Below are 24,814 nucleotides of genomic sequence, written 5' to 3'. Positions count from 1 at the left end.
TTTATCGGCACACAGTTGAGCACTTTTGAAGGTCCATCGTGCTAAAGACTAGGTAGTTTGATAGATAGATAGATAGATAGATAGATAGATAGATAGATAGATAGATAGATAGATAGATAGATAGATAGATAGATAGATAGATAGATAGATAGATAGATAGATAGATAGATAGATAGATAGATAGATAGATAGATAGATAGATAGATAGATAGATAGATAGATAAATAAATAGATAGATGATAGATTTACTTATTTTTATATTCCGATTATTAAACTTTGAAAAATTATTTTGTATGAATAAATTTTTTGAATATTCTTAGTTTATTTCGAATAACATAGCTTATAGATACATGTAATTTCTAAAATATTGATATTTACAAAATTATTCTTATTATTTATGAAATATTGGAGGGATAGATTTATTAAAAAATTATATATACAATATTAAAAATTAATTAAAAAACAATAAACTTATAAAAGAATAACAAAACCTCAAAGAAAAATAAGGGATTAAAATTTAGACCACAATTTTCTGTAAATATTAATAAAATTTAAAATCTATATAGAGCAATAATATTAATTAAAAGTTATTTATAATTACGGGGCAACCATCTAAATATCTATTAAAACAAATCTTAAATAAAACTACTTAAAAAATACTTTATAAAATAATTTAAAACAATAAAAAAACATTTGATTAAATGTCTCTTAATTTCTTTACGTTGATACCGGGAACACATAGTGTGGCATAATGAGTTTGGTATGACATTATTTCTATCTCTTCTTGCAACGAAAACAAGCTTTAAAAGCTCGTTTAATGGCACGGATATTATGAATAACTTGTTCCTTTAATTGTCGAAAAAGGAAACAAATAAATTAAACGAGAATTTATATGTGAAAACTTAGTAATTACTAACCTGCATTAAATTGAAACACATGGCAATCAAAGCCATGCCTAGTAAAAGATAAACGGCACATAAAATAAAGCTTACTTCGACTTTGTCTTTGTCAGCGGTTATCTGGAAAATTTTATAGAATAAACATAGTAGATCTAAGGTTAAGTTAAAGTTAAATACTAACCACACGATCACCTGGCACTAGATCACCAAAACCAATACTGCTTAAGGATATAAAACAGAAATAGCTGCCATCTAAATATCCCCAAGATTCCCATTGGCCAAAGAGTAAAGCACCCCATAAAATATAGCTAATGGAAATTTTTTATATAATATAATAATTTCAAAATGATCTTGTACGATTTCGCTCAGAATTTACTCACCTTATCATTATGAAAACACACACTGTTAGAGGTACCGTTATCTCATCTGTACTACCTTTTATTTCCCGCTCAATATCGGAATCATCGTCGTCATCAAATAAATCTAACATATCTAAACCATTGGGCTCTCGACCACGCCCCAAACTTCTAGAAGAACTAGATGATGTTTCACTTTCTTCGCTATAATAACTGGTAGCACTATCCGAGCTATTACTACTACTAGTGCAGGACTCATATTTACTACGTCTTGATTCTTCCATATCGGCCAGCTAAACGGTGTTATATATTTTCAATTTTATCATAACAATCAAATTAAGTCTTTCGAAAAATCTCTCTTACCGCTTTACTCATCATCATTTGTCGTAGTTTACGTCGCTCACGTATTAAACGCCTTCTCGCCACTCCCGGGCAAATGCGACAAAGACAAACTTTTGAATAAATCCATTTAAAAGATTTCGCCAAAACATCACCAATATTAGAGAGATATAAAAGAAACAAAGGCATGCCTATGATGGCATAGACTATGGTGGCTAATTTGCCCCAATCGGAACGTGGTGATATATTGCCATAGCCTAAAGGATATTATGAAAATGATTAGAATATACATAAGACAATTCATTGGTGCTCTAACATACCTATGGTTGTAATAACGGTTAATGAATACAAAAATGCTCCCGAAAAGCTCCATTGTTTACTAATGTCTTGACCCACTAAATGATTGTGTACAACTGATCTTTGGAATTCCAGTAATATTTCGTTAACTCTGTATAATAGCAAAAAATAACATATAGATTCAGTATTTTAAGTAAAAAATGGAAAAATCGAATTGATCCACTTTCAAGAAAACGTTCCTACGACAATTGGATCTCTCATCCGAAACAACCCGATTCTCAATCGGCCAAAGATTGTCTACTCAGCAACAGCTGTATCAAGTGAAAGTTTTTTCCCCAGGGAAAAACATCCAGTAGCAGCCAACCTGTTACAACAACAATTTTCACGAAGGAATTGTGAGGAAATCGGCCACATATTTTCAACTCAGCAACAGCTGTATCAGGTTGAATCTTCCCAAGGGAAGAACTTTCAGTTACAACCAACTTGTTACAACAACAACTTTCAAGAAAGAATTACGAGAGAATCTGAGTCTCTCAAGAGGATGTCAATCTAAAAGTTTTATCGAATCGATTCACTCTCAAGAAAGAATTGTGAGAAAATCTAAGTCTCCCTATAAAACCTATTCAAAGAAATAACTTATATCTCTGATAAAACCAATAGACTACGAGCGGAAAAGACCGTAATCTTCCCCAGTTTATCATGAAACTTAATTCCAAGAAATTTCAAAGGCAAATTATGAGCTTAATCGTCTTTGCATATCCTACAACAGTCCGCTATATTACTGTTCCACTTACTGACAAATGTCCTAATTGAACAATGTCCCCTTAAGATCTCCGTAAGAATCCTCAGTAACCTTAACATCAAGTGTTGGCCTTAAGGCCTTTGATATTTTACAATCTATTCTACTAGTCCACGACAGATTGATGATGACACGGACTCTCTCGAAAATCAATCTATATGTGACTGGTAGTTGGTTTCACTTATCTATTACTGTCAAGATTCAAACCTAATTTAACTAGTTCGTTATCAACTTGATTACCATGTTCAGTGTAGTGCCACAATAGTAAACAGGGTTGTAGTGTCTCTAAGAGCGTTTCTACTATGTACAACTATAAGCGAATATTACATATGACTTGCCAATGCTCTAAGAGAAGCATAAAAGGCCACAACCGCTTCTAGATCAAGGTGATTTTGTACCTTTTACGCAGTTTACAAAATCGCCAGGTTCTCTGCTCTGAAGAGAATCTGAAGAACCTTTTTATATCGGCATCAGCAACACAAACAAAAACTCTTTAATCTAAGATCAATCGTTGAAAACTGCACAACCATCAAACAGTCTATCTGATATAAGTCAATAGTCTTTAGTTGGAAAAACCTTTAAAGATGATTCCTCAAAGTTTGTAATCGCAATTCGATGATCTGCAATTCCACAAGGGGAGTTTTCATGATCAAGTAGACCAAATTTTAACCAGTAATGCAGAGAGGAAATCTTCCTTTGAGGGTATCTTCCGATAAGTGTCCATTCTCAAAACCACCCACAAGACAATTCAACCATATGTTAGAATAGGTCCAACGACCGATGTATAAGACGCAAAGTCATTCCTAAAGAATTAGTTGTTATTGACTCCCTTTTTCATCGTTTCCTGAGAATTTTCATTCCATGTAGGCTTGCTATTAAGGAAAATCCATAAATACTTAAGCCGGCTTTCCACGATCACACAAGTAATATGATCAGTCAAAATTGTGTGTAGAAGAGTACGGATCGTCTAAATGCAATATGTAATGAAACGATCACACATTAAGAGAGAATACGGATGGAAAATTTGACAGTCGTATGGCTCTTTTAATTTTTTTGAGGTTTTAATTATGATGGCGGTTCATTAAGCACACGTTTGTCCAGAGGAAGTTGGAGCATCCGGACTTAATTTAATCAAAAGTATTGTTGGTCTCCACCAGAAATAAGTTTTAGAGTTTTAATGGTCTCCACCAGGTTATATCGTGAGTATTTTTTGTTGTTCCCCAACTCAGACTGAGTTAGAACTAGGGTTCTATAGTTGAAACGAAAAGTCGACTTTTCGACTTTTTGTATTTAGTTAAAAGTCGACTTTTTGCATTATATGGAAAGTCGATTTTTCGACTTTTTTTACTTTTTCCGACTTTTTTTGACTTTTCGACTATTTTCGACTTTTTGACTTTTTCCTACTTTTTGACTTTATTTTGACTTTCTTTGACTTTTTCCGACTTTTCAACTTTTTTTGACTTTTTCCGAATTTTTTCGACTTTTTTCGACTTTTTACGACTTTTTTTGACTTTTTTCGACTTGTTGAGTTTTTTGGACTTTTTACGACTTTTCGACTTCTACACAAAATTTGGCAGATCATATTATTGTCTAGTAAATAATACCAGTTCATTTTTTCCACGATAAACGACCAACTTTACCTAATGCAGTTTTCATGAAGTCACAGATCGTTGATAATAAAAAATTACGCTATCACATAGATCGACGTTCTCAAATTTATCACAGATCTTTTTTTTATATTCCGTTTTTTTAATAATTTTGTTGCCCTTACCTTCTCTTATACACTTTCGCATCATAAAATCCTATATTTTGCGCTGTCTCCTGCCATATACGCTCCAAACATTCCGCCGTAAAATTACGCGTTAACAGACCATACTTTTCGGGCACCACATCTTTGCTGATTTCATATTCGAATATCTCAATCGCTTGAAATATAAAGGCACCACCAATTGTATATAATATTACCAGTAATATAATGCCAACATTACTAAACATAAAGGCGGTGAACTTTCGAAAATGATCCTTAAAACGTTGGAAGGGTGGTTTCTCTTTCCTTTCTCGGCGAAACGATTGACGAGGTGTAGACATTTTGTTTTACGCCGTCGTCGCTTTAAGTCTTAACGTTTGCTTATACTTTATGTGTTATTTAAATCTTCTACGATATTTTGTAAATGGTTTTAGAGGTATTTTCGGATGACCTCTAGAATTGGTTAAATTATCTATGATTTCCGATTTGTTTGACATTCTCTGTATTGGACATGAGTTGCTTAAAAGGGGATTAAGGATTTAAAGAGAAATTTTCACAATCTCATGAACTGTAAGAAAAGAAATGGATAATTATTGTTAATTATTATAAAAAAAATATATCATTCATTAATTCATTAATATTTGTTTTTATTTAAAACATATCAAATATTATTATAATTGTAATAATTTATACATAACCAGCAGTTTTTTTTTAATTTTTTTTATTTTGCTGATCAAAAGATGTTTGTTTTTAATTGTAAATAGAATTAATTACATTTGGCATACAATTATGATGCATAATTGATTTTCAATTAAAAAAAAAAATGAAATTTAAAAGAAATATTAAATTGGCTCTTAAGAGCCATTTCAACCAAATTCAAATACTAAATAACTTCTCACAGTGCTGTATAAATTATGTTCAGGTGTGGAAATAATGTGGGAAAATGTAATAAATCCAATTGTCTAATAAAACTATCGTAAAGTGTTGATTGAAATTAAATAGAGACGTCAAGTTTAATTCCAAACAAATAGCTTTTTCAATTTTAGAGGATTTTAGTTTTTCATACTAAGTATCGATATATAGTCAAAGATTTGAGTAATCAGTAATCAATTATCCAGCTCTTCTTAGGAGTTAAAGCTTATATATCTATCTATCTATCTATCTATCTATCTATCTATCTATCTATCTATCTATCTATCTATCTATCTATCTATCTATCTATCTATCTATCTATCTATCTATCTATCTATCTATCTATCTATCTATCTATCTATCTATCTATCTATCTATCTATCTATCTATCTATTTATCTACCTAAGATATTTTTACATATTTTCAGAAATTTTAGGGTATTCCCTGCCACAATTGTTCCACAAACTTATTTTGCACTGTTTACTCTTAAATCATTTGCAATTTTTGTACAATTCCAGGTACATATGTATTAATTTACTATCAATTAAAAATATATTTAAAATTTTCTTAAAAATTTATTTCCATCCACACTTCACTATATTATCGTGTGAAAAGAAACGTAAAACATTGTACAAACACGAGAGTATCGAATGGATCGCAACAATGGAGCGGGATTCCATTGTTGGAAGTAGTACCAAAACAAGGAATAATACATAGTTTTTAATATGTTTATTTTCTGTTTATTTGACGTTTAAATAAACAACAAGATCAGCAACAAAATACTCTTAAAGGTGTAAAATAAATATTAAATTTTTTTGTTAGTCTTTAATTAATTTGAATGTGAATGAATGAATGAATGAATGAATGAATGAATGAATGAATGATAATTAAAGAATCATAAATTAAAGAAATGGCCTCAAAAAATGCTGGAACTGAAAAAAATGTAACAACAACAATGAACTCTTTGGATTAAAGAGTATAGTATAAACTTTTGAAAAAGTTGTTAAAATAAAAATAATTTAAAGATAGTTTTAAGATCTTTCAATAATATAAACAAAAACCCTGTTCCAAATATATAAAAATATTTTAAAATATTACTAAATTATATCACACAACAATTAAATAGAATTTGTCAAATAACATCTCAATATTTTATTGTGACATAGAGTATTTCAGCAATTTAATAAATAATATTTAGTCATAAATATTAAAAATTGGGTTAATTAGTAGCAAAGCCTTCAAAGAGAATTTTGAAAATTTTATATTTAAAATTTATTAACAATAAAATTTATGTTTTAGCATCTGGATTTTCAAAATCCCTTTATAGTTATATAATTACTTTAAAATAACAAACATATATCCAATATTTATTTATATAAATATTTCATTTCTTCCTTATTGTTTTTAGAATTTTAACATTTCGTAATTAAAATTTATGTAGATATGTATTTATGTATGAATTTTTAGCATTAGAAATGAAAATCAATTAGTGTTTAGCATAAATATTTGTTTAAAATAAATTTTAATTGCATTCTGTTAAGAACATATCAAAACAAATCAAATCAATATTGAAATTTCTTTTTTATTTAACAAATATATTTAAAAAAAATTTTGAATGAAACATTCGATACAACATCTTTTGGAAACATACACACACACACACACACACACTTTTTCAAATTTTCGATGTGAATGTTTTCTTTTACAGGTAGTATCTAGGGAAATAGTGGAAGGTGTGAATAAAATATTGGAACTGAAAATATTTAACATGTTCAAAGTGAAGAAGTGTACACATTTATTATTTATATTATATAGAACTTGTCTTTAGTAGAGTTTATTGAACAGTCTATAGTTGAGACTACAGAACTGTCTACATTGGGGCCTATAGAACTTTCTAGGCTAGAACTGTCTATAGTCAAGGCGATAACACTGTCTATAGTTAACACAGTCTATAAACGATACTATAGAACTGTCTATATTCAAGACTATACAACTGTCTTTAGTCTAGAGTCTAGACTATAAATGTGTCTATATTCGAGACTATAGAACTGTCTATAGCCGAAACTATAGAACAGTTTAAAGTCGAGACTATAGAACAGGCAGAACTATCTATAGTCGAGACAATAAAACTGTCTATAGACAAGACTATAGAACTGTCTATAGTCGAGACTACAGAACTGTCTGTAGTCGAGACTATAAAACTGTCTGCAGTCGAGACTATAGAACTGTCTGTAGTCGAGACTAAAGAACGGTGTGTAGTCGAGACTATAGAACTGTCTGTAGTCGAGACTACAGAACTGTCTGTAGTTGAGCCTATAGAACTGTCTAAAGTCAATACAATAGAACTGTCTATAGTCAAGACTATAAAACTGTCTGTAGTCGAGACTATAGAACTGTCTATAGACGGTAGTATAGAACTGTCTATAGTCGAGAGTATAGAACTGTCTATAGTCGAGAGTATAGAACTGTCTATAGCCTAGAGTATAGAACTATGTATAGTTAAGACTATAGAACTGTCTGTAGACAAGACTATAGAACTGTCTGTAGTCGAGACTATAGAACTGTCTGTAGTCGAGACTATAGAACTGTCTGTAGTCGAGACTACAGAACTGTCTGTAGTTGAGACTATAGAACTGTCTAGAGTCAATACAATAGAACTATCTATAGTCAAGACCATAGAACTGTCTGTAGTCGAGACTATAGAACTGTCTATAGTCGGTAGTAAGAACTGTCTATAGTAGAGAGTATAGAACTATGTATAGTTAAGACTATAGAACTGTCTATAGACAAGACTGACAAGACAAGAACTGTCTGTAGTCGAGACTATAAAACTTTCTGCAGTCGAGACTATAGAACTGTCTGTAGTCGAGACTATAGAACTGTCTGTAGTCGAGACTACAGAACTGTCTGTAGTTGAGCCTATAGAACTGTCTATAGTCAATACAATAGAACTGTCTATAGTCAAGACTACAGAACTGTCTGTAGTCGAGACTATAAAACTGTCTATAGTCGGTAGTATAGAACTGTCTATAGTCGAGAGTATAGAACTGTCTATAGTCGAGAGTATAGAACTAACTATAGTCGAGAGTATAGAACTATGTATAGTTAAGACTATAGAACTGTCTATAGACAAGACTATAGAACTGTCTATAGACAAGACTATAGAACTGTCTATAGACAAGACTATAGAACTGTCTGTAGTCGAGACTATAGAACTGTCTGTAGTCGAGACTACAGAACTGTCTAGAGTCAATACAATAGAACTGTCTATAGTCAAGACTATAGAACTGTCTGTAGTCGAGACTATATTTCTTTCTATAGTCGAGAGTATAGAACTGTCTATAGTCGAGAATATAGAACTGTCTATAGGTCGAGAGTATAGAACTGTCTATAGTTAAGACTATAGAACTGTCTATAGACAAGACTATAGAACTGTCTGTAGTCGCGACTATAGAACTGTCAGTAGTCGAGACTATAGAATTATCTGTAGTCGAGACTATAGAACTGTCTGTAGTCGAGACTATAGAACTGTCTGTAGTCGAGACTATAGAACTGTCTATAGTCGAGACTATAGAACTGTCTATAGTCGAGAGTATAGAACTGTCTATAGTCGAGAGTATAGAACTGTCTATAGTCGAGAGTATAGAACTGTCTATAGTTAAGACTATAGAACTGTCTATAGACAAGACTATAGAACTGTCTATAGTCGAGACTATAGACCTGTCTGTAGTCGAGACTATAGAACTGTCTCTAGTCGAGACTATAGAACTGTCTGTAGTCGAGACTATAGAACTGTCTGTAGTCGAGATTATAGAACTGTCTGTAGTCGAGACTATAGAACTGTCTGTAGTCGGGACTATAAGACTGTCCATATTCGAGACTATAGATCTATCTATAGTCAAGACTGTAGAACTATCAAGGCTATAGAACTGTCTATAGTCGATAGTATAGAACTGGTTATAGTGAAGACTATAGAACTGTCTATAATCAAAACAATAGTATATAGTTGATACTATGTATATATAGAGCAGTCTATAGAACTGCAAAAAGTCCATAATATATAACTGCCCACAGTCAAGACTATAGAACTCATTCATTCTCATGCGATCTACATTAAAATTATAATTAAAAATGAAATTTCGAATGAATGTTATATTTAAATTAATTATTTAATTACACTACATCAAATAAAAAAAAACACACATCCAACACTTCTCAAAAATCGGCACTAAGTTATTATAACCTCGTCATCATGTGTTTAGTCATTTTAGGGCCCATAGACACACGAGTAAAGTTAAAAAAGATTTTTCATTTTTTAATATATTTATAGTGCGAGTTAATTAATGATGCCCAAACACAAAGTATCTTAAATAGAAAAATCTATAGACTCAAAAAAACATTGATGTCCAAACTAATCTTCCAACAGATTATTTCAAAGAACACTCATAGTTTATGCAAAAACAAATTATATATATAAAATAATAAGGCAAAAAATATAAATAAATAACTATAAAAAACGAATCAAAAAAATATATATACCGGAAAAAAGTTAAATCATTTTGAATAAAAAAAATAATATTCTTAATATTCAACATAAATTATATTAAAGCTAGAATAAATACTCTTAAAAATATTCAAAATTTTGAACTTAAAAAAATATATATATATATATTGTATGAAAGTATATTTTTCAAAATTTAGAATAAAATAAGAAATGGGTGATTAAAATGATTTCTGTTTTTTATAAATGATTGTCCAAAATGTTTCAACATGATTATATACTTAACCTCATTTAATCACATTAGAAATATTAGTCATAATATCAAAATTAAATTAAAATCCTATGATTTCATAAAAAAGAAAACCATAAGAATCGAAAACAATTGGCTTCATACTTCTTAATCAGGATTATCAGAAGGTCTATAGTTGAAAGTATAAAGAGGTCTATAGTCAAGACTTATAGAATATTTTATAACCAAGACTATAGAACGGTCTATAGTCAATACTATAAAACAGTTTAAAGTAAAGACTATAGAACGGCATACAGTCCACACTATAGAACAGTCTAAAGTCAGGACTATAGAACAGTCTATAGTCAAGACTATAGAACAGTCTATAGTCAAGTATAGTAGTATAGAATAGTCTATAGTCAAGACTATAGAATAGTCTATAGTCAATACTATAGAATAGTCTATAGTCAAGACTATAGAATAGTCTATAGTCAAGACTATAGAATAGCCTTTAGTCAAGACTATAGAATAGTCTATAGTCAAGACTATAGAATAGTCTATAATCAAGACTATAGAATAGTCTATAGTCAAGACTATAGAATACTCTATAGTCAAGACAATAGAATACTCTATAGTCAAGACTATAGAATAGTCTATAGTCAAGACTATAGAATAGTCTATAGTCAAGACTATAGAATAGTCTATAGTCAAGACTATAGAATAGTCTATAGTCAAGACTATAGAACAGTCTATAGTCAAGACTATAGAACAGTCTATAGTCAAGACTATAGAACAGTCTATAGTCAAGACTATAGAACAGTCTATAGTCAAGACTATAGAACAGTCTATAGTCAAGAATAAAGAACAGTCTATAGTCAAGAATAAAGAACAGTCTATAGTCAAGACTATAGAATAGTCTATAGTCAAGACTATAGAACGTTCTATAGTCAAGACTATAAAACGTTCTATAGTCAAGACTATAGAACGGTCTATAGTCAAGACTAAAAAACGGTCTGTAGTCAAGACTATAGAATTGTTTATAGTCGAGACCAATTATAGAACTGTATTTATTCTATTCCAACTAGTAACATCCCCTAATGTTTATATGTTTGTCTAGAAAAATATTTACAAATGTATAACAGTTCAATAATGTTTGGCATCCAAAAATAATACAATAAATACATTTCGAAATCGTACATGAAAAACTGGCAAAATAGTAATTAATTTTAATTTTTGTTTTGGCAAAAATAAATTTTAAAAACAGATATTGAAAATTGTCAACCACAAAAATATTAAATGTCAAACATAATTTTGAAAAAAAAAAAAAAAAATAAATAAAAGAATTTTTTAAATATACATATAAAAATACTCTAATGTCACCCACATACTACATTTAGTATAGTGCAACTACTAGTTATTTAAATGAATAGAAAAATTGGAAAACATTTAAGAAATAAAAAAGTAAATAAGTTCATAGATATCGGTTGTAAAGAACTATATATACCCTAAGATGAAATAGTCGTAATGTGTTTCTAACACTTAACAAAGTTGAACCGTATTTGAAATCAATGTAAACATATAGTCAGGACTATAGAACTGTATCTAGTCAAAAGTATAGAACGGTCGAGGCTCAGTATTTTAAGTTACAACAGGTTATCGACTTGTCTTTTGTGATCAATTTAAATTTATTGCAGTTTTTTTGGTTTGCGAAATTCTGTTACAAATGTGCTTCTTAAAATTAAAAACATTTACCTTCTAATGGTGTAGAGTGTATCATACACAATTCTTAAACAAACATACACTAAATTTTTGTTTAAAATTAAACCGAAAAAACTTGTAAATCATTAAACAAAAACGTGCTATGTATTCTTAATGAATTTCTGGTATTTTGGATTTGTATTTTGTTTTATTTTTGAGACATTACGTTAATTAAGCTAACAGACAGATACTCAATAATGCAAAACATTCGCAAAAAAGTGCTTTCTTAAAAAATTTAAATTTTTTAATAATTAAGATTTAAAATTATGAAAACAATAAGAAATCCTGTTACTATCTGACATCTGCATCAATGAGCATCGCTTCCCCATTGTTTTCTAGTTCCAGCACTGTTTTAGTTCAGTTCAAGTTCAGTTCTAGTTGAGCATCGCTTCGCCATTCATTTCTAGTTCCGTTCTAGCTCTGTTTTAGTTCAGTTATAGTTCTAGTTCAGTTCTAGTTCAGTGCTAGTTCAGTTCTAGTTCTAGTTCAGTTTTAGTTCTTGTTCAGTTCTAGTTCAGTTCTTGTTTAGTTCAGTTCTAGTTCAGTTCTAGTTCAGTTCTAGTTCAGTTCTAGTTCAGTTCTAGTTCAGTTCTAGTTCAGTTCTAGTTCAGTTCTAGTTCAGTTCTAGTTCAGTTCTAGTTCAGTTCTAGTTCAGTTCTAGTTCAGTTCTAGTTCAGTTCTAGTTCAGTTCTAGTTCAGTTCTAGTTCAGTTCTAGTTCAGTTCTAGTTCAGTTCTAGTTCAGTTCTAGTTCAGTTCTTATTTAGTTCAGTTCTAGTTCAGTTCTTGTTTAGTTTAGTTCAGTTCTAGTTCAGTTCCAGTTCAGTTCTAGTTCAGTTCTAGTTCAGTTCTAGTTCAGTTCTAGTTCAGTTCTAGTTCAGTTCTAGTTCAGTTCTAGTTCAGTTCTAGTTCAGTTCTAGTTCAGTTCTAGTTCAGTTCTAGTTCAGTTCTAGTTCAGTTCTAGTTCAGTTCTAGTTCAGTTCTAGTCCAGTTCAGTTCTAGTTCAGTTCTAGTTTAGTTCTAGTTCAGCTTTAATTCTAATCGAGTTCATTTCTAGTTTAGTTCTAGTTCAGTTCTTATTTATTATTATCTCAGATATAGCCTTCGTTTGTATCACTTCACTTGTTTCAATATGATATATGTTTTTTTTTATTACTCACATATTCAAAAAATATATCTCATACCTTTAGCTGCCATATAACTTATGCAAACATTAAATAGTTTTTAAAAATTTTATGACGTCTATGGTTGTTGATTCGGTCAGGGAAAAATAAAAATAATAATAATTCCATATGGTTTTTGTAGTGTGTAAAAGTGCAGAAGTGTATTGTCGATTATTTATATATTTCAAAGAGATTCCTTTTTGTTTCTTTCTTTGAATAATTCTAAACAATTTTCCAAAAAAAAAAAAAAACGTAAACTACAAAAATAAGCGCGTCATATAAATATTTTGTTTGTAAATTCTATGGTTATGTGTATGAGGGGATGTTTTTATTTGCGGTGTAGTTTCTTTTTTGAATTACAAAAAAAAAAATAATAATTAAAATAAAAACATTATCAAATAAACGGATTATAAAAGTGTAATGGTTAATCATAAAATTAAAATAATGAAATAAATTGAGAAGTTTTGTAAGGAGAAATAAAAACCACAATTTTATCTTAAAAAATGCTAAATATAAATAATGCATTTTAATGTGATTTTAAATAAAATTATTAAAAATTTTGAATAATATTGAAAAAGACCTTGAAATGTTTTAGGTCAAAATCACATAATTTTACCAAGCCTGGTATTGTTTTCATTTAACAATCAAATTAAACTATAAATTAATAGAACTGAACTTATCTAGATCTGAACTAGAATTGAACTTCAACTAGAACTGAACTAGAATTAGAACTAGAACTGAACTAGAACTAGAACTGAACTAGAACTGAACTAGAACTGAACTAGAACTGAATTAGAACTGAACTAGAACTGAACTAGAACTGAACTAGAACTGAACTAGAACTGAACTAGAACTGAACTAGAACTGAACTAGAACTGAACTAGAACTGAACTAGAACTGAACTAAAACTGAACTAAAACTGAACTAGAACTGAACTAGAACTGAACTAAAACTGAACTAGAACTGAACTAGAACTGAACTAGAACTGAACTAGAACTGAACTAGAACTGAACTAGAACTGAACTAGAACTGAACTGGAACTAAACTAGAACTGAACTAGAACTGAACCAGATCTGAACTAGAACTAGAACTGAACTAGAACTGAACTAGAACTGAAATGAACTAAAACTGAACTAGAACTGAACTAGAACTAGAACTGAACTAGAACTGAACTAGAACTGAACTAGAACTGAACTAGAACTGAACTAGAACTGAACTAGAACTGAATTAGAACTGAACTAGAACTGAACTAGAACTGAACTAGAACTGAACTAGAACTGAACTAGAACTGAACTAGAACTGAACTAGAACTGAACTAAAACTGAACTAGAACTGAACTAAAACTGAACTAAAACTGAACTAGAACTGAAATGAACTAAACTGAAATAGAACTGAACTAGAACTGAACTAGAACTGAACTAGAACAGAACTAGAACTGATCTAGAACTGAACTAGAACTGAACTAGAACTGAACTAGAACTGAACTGGAACTGAACTAGAACTGAACTAGAACTGAACTAGAACTGAACTAGAACTGAACTAGAACTGAACTAGAACTGAACTAGAACTGAACCAGAACTGAACCAGAACTGAACTAGAACTGAACTAGATCTGAACTAGAACTGAACTAGAACTGAACTAGAACTGAACTAGAACTGAACTAGAACTGAACTAGAACTGAACTAGAACTGAACTAGAACTGAACTAGAACTGAACTAGAACTGAACTAGAACTGAACTAGAACTGAACTAGAACTGAACTAGAACTGAACTAGAACTGAACTAGAACTGAACTAGAACTGAACTAGAACTGAACTAAAACTGAACTAGAACTGAACTAGAACTGATCTAGAACTCAACCAGAACTGAACTAGAACTGAACTAAAATAGTGCTAGAACTGAACTAGAACTGAACTAGAACTAAACTAGAACTGAACTAGCACTGAACTAGAACTGAACTAGAACTGAACTAGAACTGAATTAGAACTGAACTAGAACTGAACTAGAACTGAACTAGAACTGAACTAGAACTGAACTAGAACTGAACTAGAACTGAACTAGAACTGAACTAGAACTGAACTAGAACTAAACTAGAACTGAACTAGCACTGAACTAGAACTGAACTAGAACTGATATAAAACTTAACTTAAATATAACTAGAACTTCAACTGAATTATATCTAAAATAGAGGTAAACTAGAACTAGTAGGACTACCTAGAACTGAACTAGACCACAACAACAACTAAAGTAAAAATGGGCAAGAACTCAACTAGAACTAAATTAGAACTCAATTTCGCAACAGTTAAGTTTTTATGAAATGCTGTTTATGGCGATCACTCCATCAAGATTAAAAATTATAGTTTTTCAATGAAATATTTGCTCGTGTAAGTAATAATATTAATAAATTAGTTTTATTTTCTGTATAAATATTCTTTTATAGCGACAAAGAGTGATGAATACCCGGTTTTCTTTTTTAATTGTTTTTATTTATTTTGAAATTTTTATAGATTTTTTTTATTTTAAAAACATTTTCAAAAAATTCCACCTAGACTGCATTTTTTTACTTTAAACACAAATTAATTTTGTATACTTAATAACACAATAATTTCGAAATCACTTATACGAAACACATATTCATTCAAGGGGTTTTTATGACAATTCGGTCCATGCTATGACGCTCCCCTCTCTTACATGATTTTTTTCAAATAAATTAATAACAAAACTTTACATACTTTATTTTAGTATTAACCATATGATTTCATAATTAAGTAATATATTTTTGTTTTTCGTCTTTAATATTTTTGTTTTCACATAATTTTCTTTGCGGAACATTAAAAATTAATATTACAAACGAAAAAGTATTGGAATAACAAAAAACTATTTCATTTATTATCTCAAAAAGAGGAACGAACAAAATATATTCAACATTTTAAAGTGAATTTATTTTTAAATTATTTCTTGAGTAGAAATTTTCATTTATTTTCAAAATTTTGTTATTTTTAAGCTCTCTTTTTTCTCTAGCTCTCTCGCTCTATCTCTCTCTATCAATCACTGACACTCACACGGTAATTATTTTTATAATCGCTCGTTGTTTTCGTTTCATAGTCACTGTTCGCCGTTTAAATTCGAAAATTTCCGTTTTTCACCGTTTGCCAGACCGTTCATTACTAAATGATTCTTTTGATTTTCCTCAACGTAAGACCCAAAAATTTTTAATTTAAATACAAATTTTTCTCCCAACAGAAAACACATTTTCAAAATTGATCTTTATCAAAAGAAGAAGAAGAATACATTTACTTTAAGTTCATTTTACTGACGTTCTGTGCCGTTATTTTTCATTTTTGACGTCATTATATTGTTTGAAAAATCGGCATCTGTTGTGTACACTCGATGATGTTATTATTTGAAATGTTTATAGTCAATATACATATAAAATTTTGGAATGAAAAAAAATGCAAATCATTACGTTTTCAATTAGATTTTATTAACGGGAAACAAGAGAAAGACACTTGTTGAATTTATAGACCACAAAATCTGGTTAATATTTTAATAGTTTTAATACCTTATGTGTATGTATTTTGCAAAATATAATAAAAAGAAAAATTAATAAATACTCAGTTCTACATTGTTGTAGAACTCAAAGTGTCCATCGATTTTCATAAGTTTCCGAGTATTCAATTACATATATAGATAGATAGATAGATAGATAGATAGATAGATAGATAGATAGATAGATAGATAGATAGATAGATAGATAGATAGATAGATAGATAGATAGATAGATAGATAGATAGATAGATAGATAGATAGATAGATAGATAGATAGATAGATAGATAGATAGATAGATAGATAGATAGATAGATAGATAGATAGATAGATAGATAGATAGATAGATAGATAGATAGATAGATAGATAGATAGATAGATAGATAGATAGATAGATAGATAGATAGATAGATAGATAGATAGATAGATAGATAGATAGATAGATAGATAGATAGATAGATAGATAGATAGATAGATAGATAGATAGATAGATAGATAGATAGATAGATAGATAGATAGATAGATAGATAGATAGATAGATAGATAGATAGATATATAGATAGATAGATAGATAGATAGATAGATAGATAGATAGATAGATAGATAGATAGATAGATAGATAGATAGATAGATAGATAGATAGATAGATAGATAGATAGATAGATAGATAGATAGATAGATAGATAGATAGATAGATAGATAGATAGATAGATAGATAGATAGATAGATAGATAGATAGATAGATAGATAGATAGATAGATAGATAGATAGATAGATAGATAGATAGATAGATAGATAGATAGATAGATAGATAGATAGATAGATAGATAGATAGGTAGATAGATAGATAAATAGATAGATAGATAGATAGATAGATAGATAGATAGATAGATAGATAGATAGATAGATAGATAGATAGATAGATAGATAGATAGATAGATAGATAGATAGATAGATAGATAGATAGATAGATAGATAGATAGATAGATAGATAGATAGATAGATAGATAGATAGATAGATAGATAGATAGATAGATAGATAGATAGATAGATAGATAGATAGATAGATAGATAGATAGATAGATAGATAGATAGATAGATAGATAGATAGATAGATGATAGATAGATAGATAGATAGATAGATAGATAGATAGATAGATAGATAGATAGATAGATAGATAGATAGATAGATAGATAGATAGATAGATAGATAGATAGATAGATAGATAAATAAATAGATAAATAGATAGATAGATAGATAGATAGATAGATAGATAGATAGATAGATAGATAGATAGATAGATAGATAGATAGATAGATAGATAGATAGATAGATAGAACTAAAAAAAACAAGAACTAGTTCTTAGGTAGAACTAATCATAACAAAACTAGAACGTACCTGGAGAACAGAACTAGAACTGCATTTGAACTGAGCTATAATTGAACTAGAACTAAACTAGAGCTAAACTAGAACTGAAGTACACCTGAATTACAACTACAACTGAACTAAAACAGAACTAGAACAGAACTAAACTAGAACAGAACTAGAACTGAAGTCGAACTGAACTAGAACTGAACTAAAACTGAACTAGAACTGAACTAGAACTGAAGTAGAACTTAACTAGAACTGAACTAGAACTGAACTAGAACTGAACTAGAACTGAACTAGAACTGAACTTGAACTGAACTTGAACTAAACTAGAACTGAAATAGAACTGAACTAGAACTGAACTAGAACTGAAGTAGAACTGAACTTGAACTGAGCTAGAACTGAACTGGAACTGAACTAAAACTGAACTAGAACTGAACTAGAACTGAACTAGAACTGAGCTAGAACTGAACTATAACTGAACTAGAACTGAACTAGAACTGAACAAGAACTGAACTAGAACTGAACTAGAACTGAACTAGAACTAAACTAGAACTGAACTAGAACTGAACTAGAACTGAACTAGAACTGAACTAGAACTGATCTAGAACTGAACTAGAACTGAACAAGAACTGAACTAGAACTGAACTAGAACTGAACTAGAACTGAACTAGATCTGAACTAGAACTGAACTAGAACAGAACTAGAACAGAACTAGAACAGAACTAGAACAGAACTAGAACAGAACTAGAACAGAACTAGAACAGAACTAGAACAGACAGAACAGAACTAGAACAGAACTTAAGTAGAACTAGAACATAACTAGAACTGAACTACAACAGAACTAGAACAGAACTAGAACTGAACTTGAACAGAACTAGATAAAAGAACTAGAGCTGAACTAGAACTAAGACTTAAGTACAACTGAACTAGAACTCAACTAGAACTGAACTAGAACTGAACAAGAACTGAACTAGAACTTAACTAGAACTGAACTAGAACTGAACTAGAACTGAACTAGAACTGAACTAGAACTGAACTAGAACTGAACTTGAACTGAACTTGAACTGAACTAGAACTGAAATAGAACTGAACTAGAACTGAACTAGAACTGAACTTGAACTGAGCTAGAACTGAACTAGAACTGAACTAGAACTGAACTAAAACTGAACTAGAACTGAACTAGAACTGAACTAGAACTGAGCTAGAACTGAACTATAACTGAACTAGAACTGAAATAGAACTGAACAAGAACTGAACAAGAACTGAACTAGAACTGAACTAGAACTGAACTAGAACTGAACTAGAACTGAACTAGAACTGAACTAGAACTGAACTAGAACTGAACTAGAACTGAACTAGAACTGAACTAGAACTGAACTAGAACTGAACTAGAACTGAACAAGAACTGAACTAGAACTGAACTAGAACTAGAACTGAACTAGATCTGAACTAGAACAGAACTAGAACAGAACTAGAACAGAACTAGAACAGACTAGAACAGAACTAGAACAGAACTTAAGTAGAACTGAACTACAACAGAACTAGAACTGAACTTGAACAGAACTAGAGAAAAGAACTAGAGCTGAACTAGAGCTGAACTAGAACTAAGACTGATCTTGCAAAGATAACCATAAAATTATGTTTATTACAAAATAAGTTTTTTTTATTAATTTTATTATTATTTTTATGTTATGTGTACGTAGAAAGGTAATTTTAAAACAAATTTTATAAAATTATTAAAAATAAAAGAAATTATAAAAAATATTAACTAAAATTTATTATAAAAATTGTGCTACCGACTAATTATGTTTAAAAATAAAACAAAATAAAAACAATTACAAATTAAAACAAAAGAAACTTTATGCAAATTGACTAAAACTAAAAAGTAACTTTATAACCAAGGAGTTACTTCAAAGAATAGTTATTACAATAGATCTATTAAGAATTATCACTTTATATATTATTGTTACAATTTTCCATATAAATTTTGAACACTTGAGTTAATTAGCTAGAATAATGCTTTAACTTAAATCTTAGAAAAGTTTGATTAAAATTAATATAATTTTTTTTTTTTTTTTTTGATTAACAAGTTATTGCACTTTAGAACGAAAACCTTTGGCAACCAAAGGTGCTACTTCTGAGGGATCTTTACCACGAGTTTCTGGCAAATAGAATTTTGTAAGAACAAAGAGTAGAGTACAGGTCACCGAAAATGGCAAGAAGACAAAGGCACCCCAGGCATTAGAGAGAGGAGGAAAAGCCATACCTATAATAAAATTGCAAGACCAAGAAGCTAAGCTACCCATAGACATGGCAACAGGACGAGGAGCTACTTCAAAAAGTTCTGTAAAAAAAAAACAAAAAAACAATTATTTTTTTCTAAAATGAAAGCAAGAATTTGCGACGTAATAAAAATGTAAATTAAGTTATCATCACGTTTCACTTTCGATTCTTCAATTAATGTGCATTATTGAAACTTTTGAGGCCTCAAAACTGATGTTTGATGTAAATATGTATGAAGAGATGTATGTAGCTCTGTTTACTATATTCTCAGTCTCAATTCAATTTAAAACAATTAAAAATAAAACAAACCATCAACTGATTTCACAATGTGTTTTGTTTTTTGAATTTTGTAGCACGAGTTTTAAATATAGAATTATTTAACAGACATATTGAGTGAATATCACGTGAATTGTAAAGGAGACTCTATAAATACATGAATATGAAAATACTTAAATTGTTTTAATTGAATTGAGTTTTTTTTGCTTTTTCTCTGATTTCTTTGTTTATCAATACATTTTGTTTGAACGCAATAATGTGTGATTGTATTTAATTTAAACATTTTGCTACTGAAAGATGTATAAAATTTGCAAACAAAGAATTGTATGTATGAATATACTATGTCGAGGTTAAATGGTTAATTTAATTAATAGTTTTTATTGAAAAGAAAAAAAAAATATTGAATACAATTTATTTCGATGAAAACATGTGTGCTTTAAATCGTTATTATTTTGATTCCAAAGTGCAGACTTTATTTTTTAAAGACGTAAAAACCAAATTTGGTTTTAAAGAAACTATTAAAATTTTGAATGAAGTTAACTAAATGTTAATTTTAGAAAAGACGTAAAATTCTACATGAGATCTTTTAAAATTTATGAATTCGTTTGTTTCGTTATATAAATCGACTTTCGAATAATTGAACAATTTTGTTCCAAAAAAGTCAATAACTCGACTATCGTCTAAATAAAAAATTAATGAATTTGTTATAAATAGACTTTCGAATAATCGAACAATTGACTTTTTGTCGAAAAAAGTCGAAAAGACGAAGTATACTATTTTGTTTCAAAAAAGTCGATAACTCGACTATCGTCTATGAAAAAAGTCGAAATCTCGACTTTGTAAATAAAAGTCGAAATGTCGACTTTGTAAATAAAAGTCGAAAAAAGTTAAAAAGTTAAAAAAGGTCGGAAAAAGTAGAAAATAGTCGGAAAAAGTTGGAAAAAGTAAAAAAATCGAAAAAGGCGTAAAAGGTCGAAAATAGTCGAAAAGTCGGAAAAGTTCTAAAAATCAGTCGAAAATTCGAAAAATATCGGAAATAGTCGAAAAGTTGACTATTTATAAAATACTAAAAATTGAAAAAGTCTAAAAGTATACATTTAATTAAATGAAAAATGTCCAAAAGCCGAAAAATCGACTTTTCCTACAATGCTAAAAGTCGACTTTTCCTTTCAACTATAGAAGCCTATTTGTTATTAAGGAAAGGGAACTGAAAAAAATGCGAAGCAACGAGGGCGTATTTAAAAGTATGGATAATAACATTTTACTCTACTAGAGGGAATAATGAAATCGGTAAAACCACAAAAATCGTATGTAGTAACCCACATAAAAAAGACAACGACTAGGCTCCTTAGGGAGAGTACGTCAGACTGGATGTACAGAACTGGGAGCATAAAAAGTGAAATAGAATGAGTGAAATTTGAAGAATGCAGAGATTAGGCTCCATAGTGAGAATAAGTCCTAGGTGTACATCCGGACTGGTTGTACGGAACTAGGACTATAAAGAAATATAATGAGTGAAATTTGATGAATGCAAACTATCTGTCTGTCTGTCTATCTATCTATCTATGTATCTATCTACCTATCTATCTACCTATCTATCTATCTATCTATCTATCTATCTATCTATCTATCTATCTATCTATCTATCTATCTATCTATCTATCTATCTATCTATCTATCTATCTATCTATCTATCTATCTATCTATCTATCTATCTAGATATCTATCTATCTTAGATCAAAGTTTATGAGATTTTTCAGTGTTGGATTTGTATTCTCATCCAAGAACCAAATCTTTTATATGCTTTCCATTGATATGATATGTTTCTTAAATTTACATTTCAACTTACCAGAACCAATAAAATATGGTATGGGACCCAAACCGAATTGGTAAAAGAATATATAGCCCATTATGCAAACAATACAAGCTATGGGGAACCAGCTAGCTACTTCCTACAAATAAAACAAAATTACAATAAAACACCATTTAGAAATTAATAACAAAAAACACAAGAAAATAACAACTTACGATATAATGTAAAACAAAGGCAATGGTGAAGAGAAAACCAGCACAAATAGCACAAGAAAACATCATTAAAGGACGGCGATTAACTTTGGCCATAAGTAAAGGGCCCAAGAACGAAGTGGCCAAATTTAAGCAACCAGCACCCAAATTGGCCCACTCAGCATCAGCAGTAGAAAGACCAGCTTTTTCAAATATAGACACCGAGTAATAGAAAATCTAAATAAAATGAATGTTAAAAAATCAAAATGAAAGTACTTTATAAAAAGACAATTATGATACACTAACCGCATTTATACCCGACAACTGTTGACCACCATGGAAACAACAAACGATTAATAAAGGCAAAAATAAGGCAGGATCTCTTAGTACCGAACCAAAACTACTGGTCTGTACTTTAGTATTTAATTCCAAATCCATTTCTTCAATTTCCTGTTTAATGATAGCCTCAGCATTAGGACCTCTTAAGCGTAAAAGTTCACGTTGGGCTTCCTCACGATTACCGCGTACTATATACAGATATTTGGGACTTTCGGGAAAGTAATATGAAGGTAAATAACAGATTATTACTAGAACTATATAGAAACTGAGGGCATAATGCCATAGTTCAGCAGTTCCAAATATATTTCGCAAACTAAAAACTTGACCCACAACAACGCCTCCTGTAACACCAACCGCACAGAATACACCCAATGTGCCACGCAATACCAAAGGAGCAATTTCAGTTAAATACATCGGTAAGGTGGCCGTGGTTAGACCAGAGGCTAAACCTACTAAAAGACGTCCCAGAATTAACATTTTCACTGAGTTGGCCATGCGACAGAAAAAGAATAAAATGGCTCCTATGGCAAAGAGTAGACCACTAATGAGAAAACAGCCTTTTCTAAAAATAGAAAAGAACAAATGATTAATCTAGAATTTTTAGTTTTAAACATTCTCAAACACACCTTCCAAACTTATTGGCAGCACCAGCTCCACCTAAAGAGCCTATAGCGCCACCCACCAAAAACACCGATACTATCGAAGCCCATAACACATCCAAACTTGAGTCATTTAAATAGGAATCATAACGCTGCAGTAGACTTTCTCTACACCAAGATTTAACCAGCTTAAAAAGAAGAAATATTTAATTCAATATTTATTTTAACAAAAACATTAAACTTACCGTAGCCGGACTATTAATTACACCAATACAATAGCCCACCGGTACAGCAGCACCGAATGTTGAAGCATAACCCACCAGTGTCAATAGTTTACCCCATTGAGGTTTCTGTAATAAATTAAAATATTTATTTATAAATTAATTAAAATAAAATTAATTGTTTTTGTTCCAATTACGGATGTTGTTATCTTGGTTTTGAAACCAAAAAAAAAGTTTCCTTAAATTCGTTTTTAATAAATGCGAAAATTTTTAATAAAATAGAGATGTGTTGATAGATTGATCTTTGACATTTATTATTTATATTCAAGTCATTAAATTTAATTACTTGTATTAGTGTATTTATTATATAAAAATTAATAATAAAATAAATTAATATTTAGAACATTTGTATGTACCACACATGTCTGACTGTTCTAAAATGTTGTAAAGTCGTTTGGGGTTTAGCCTAAGTGTTCGTTTAAGCATAAGGGCAATATTTTAATGAAGTTTTTGTTTATCCGTTTCTATAGAGTGGTAAACTTTTACAATTTTAAAATTTTTACTGTTTAAAAAAATATACTTATATTTAAGTAGGTTATTGGTTTTGATTACCTTTTGAGAGTATTGTACTTGTTATTCGATAGGTAATTGAGAAGCAAAGCATACAAATTTGGAATTAATTATAAGTGAGCAAGACAATTTGCTTGTTTTTGGAAATCGATATTGTTTATAAAAACGTAAAAAACTTAATTTAATTAATATTTAAATTATTCATTTAATCATACAAATAAAAATCTGCTACTTAATAATAAGGTCTATAAGGGAATGTATAGAAGATGTACATAACTGTAAGTTTGTAAACAAAGCATTTGCATTGTATTACAACATTTTCGATAAGAAAGCTCATCATAGAAAATCAAAGGCTAAAAGCAAATTAAACGACACCATTTCGAATCTTAATGCAAAAGCATCTACCGATATTTTAAAAATCAGAAATATAGCTGAAGAAAAACTAGACTAGAACTAAATTAGAACTAAACTAGAACTAAACTAGAAATAAACTAGAAATAAACTAGAACTAAACTAGAACTGAACTAGAATTGAACTAGAACTGAACTAGAACTGAACTAGAACTGAACTAGAACTGAACTAGAACTGAACTAGAACTGAACTAGA

General features: G+C 29.9%; 2 protein-coding genes across 4 annotated transcripts in view; both read right to left on the bottom strand.

Moving 5' to 3' along the window:
* Positions 1-297: 297 nt before the first annotated feature.
* On the bottom strand, positions 298-16,166 carry LOC111678199 (potassium channel subfamily K member 15). 3 transcript variants are annotated; one of them, XM_046955497.1, is made up of 8 exons: positions 16,060-16,166; positions 4,462-5,005; positions 1,915-2,042; positions 1,619-1,851; positions 1,280-1,548; positions 1,081-1,207; positions 918-1,019; positions 298-846 (listed from the first exon to the last, which is right to left on the bottom strand). In XM_046955497.1, the coding sequence occupies exons 2-8, from the start codon at positions 4,776-4,778 to the stop codon at positions 775-777; spliced, it is 1,248 nt and encodes a 415-aa protein (XP_046811453.1). In that variant the 5' UTR covers positions 4,779-5,005; positions 16,060-16,166; the 3' UTR covers positions 298-774. The 3 variants fall into 3 exon arrangements, with proteins under 3 accessions (XP_046811453.1, XP_023295232.2, XP_046811454.1); XM_023439464.2 differs by lacking the exon at positions 16,060-16,166 and adding an exon at positions 15,730-16,019; XM_046955498.1 differs by lacking the exon at positions 16,060-16,166 and adding an exon at positions 11,832-11,957.
* Positions 16,167-19,751: 3,585 nt separating this feature from the next.
* Positions 19,752-24,814, bottom strand: part of LOC111678224 (solute carrier family 2, facilitated glucose transporter member 1) — a 13,034-nt gene continuing 7,971 nt past the window's right edge. The window contains exons 2-7 of the mRNA XM_046954884.1: positions 23,663-23,767; positions 23,445-23,605; positions 22,786-23,380; positions 22,504-22,716; positions 22,325-22,427; positions 19,752-20,260 (exon numbers count right to left, since the gene is read on the bottom strand). Of these exons, the coding sequence (XP_046810840.1) occupies positions 20,007-20,260; positions 22,325-22,427; positions 22,504-22,716; positions 22,786-23,380; positions 23,445-23,605; positions 23,663-23,767 (1,431 nt within the window). The 3' untranslated portion in view covers positions 19,752-20,006. The remainder of the gene's footprint in view (positions 20,261-22,324; positions 22,428-22,503; positions 22,717-22,785; positions 23,381-23,444; positions 23,606-23,662; positions 23,768-24,814) is intronic.

The sequence above is a fragment of the Lucilia cuprina genome, chromosome 6 (assembly GCF_022045245.1).
Source record: "Lucilia cuprina isolate Lc7/37 chromosome 6, ASM2204524v1, whole genome shotgun sequence".
NCBI classification, from domain to species: domain Eukaryota; kingdom Metazoa; phylum Arthropoda; class Insecta; order Diptera; family Calliphoridae; genus Lucilia; species Lucilia cuprina.
The sequence above is the reverse complement of the archived record's forward strand: the minus strand, read 5'-3'. Positions and strand labels throughout refer to the sequence as shown.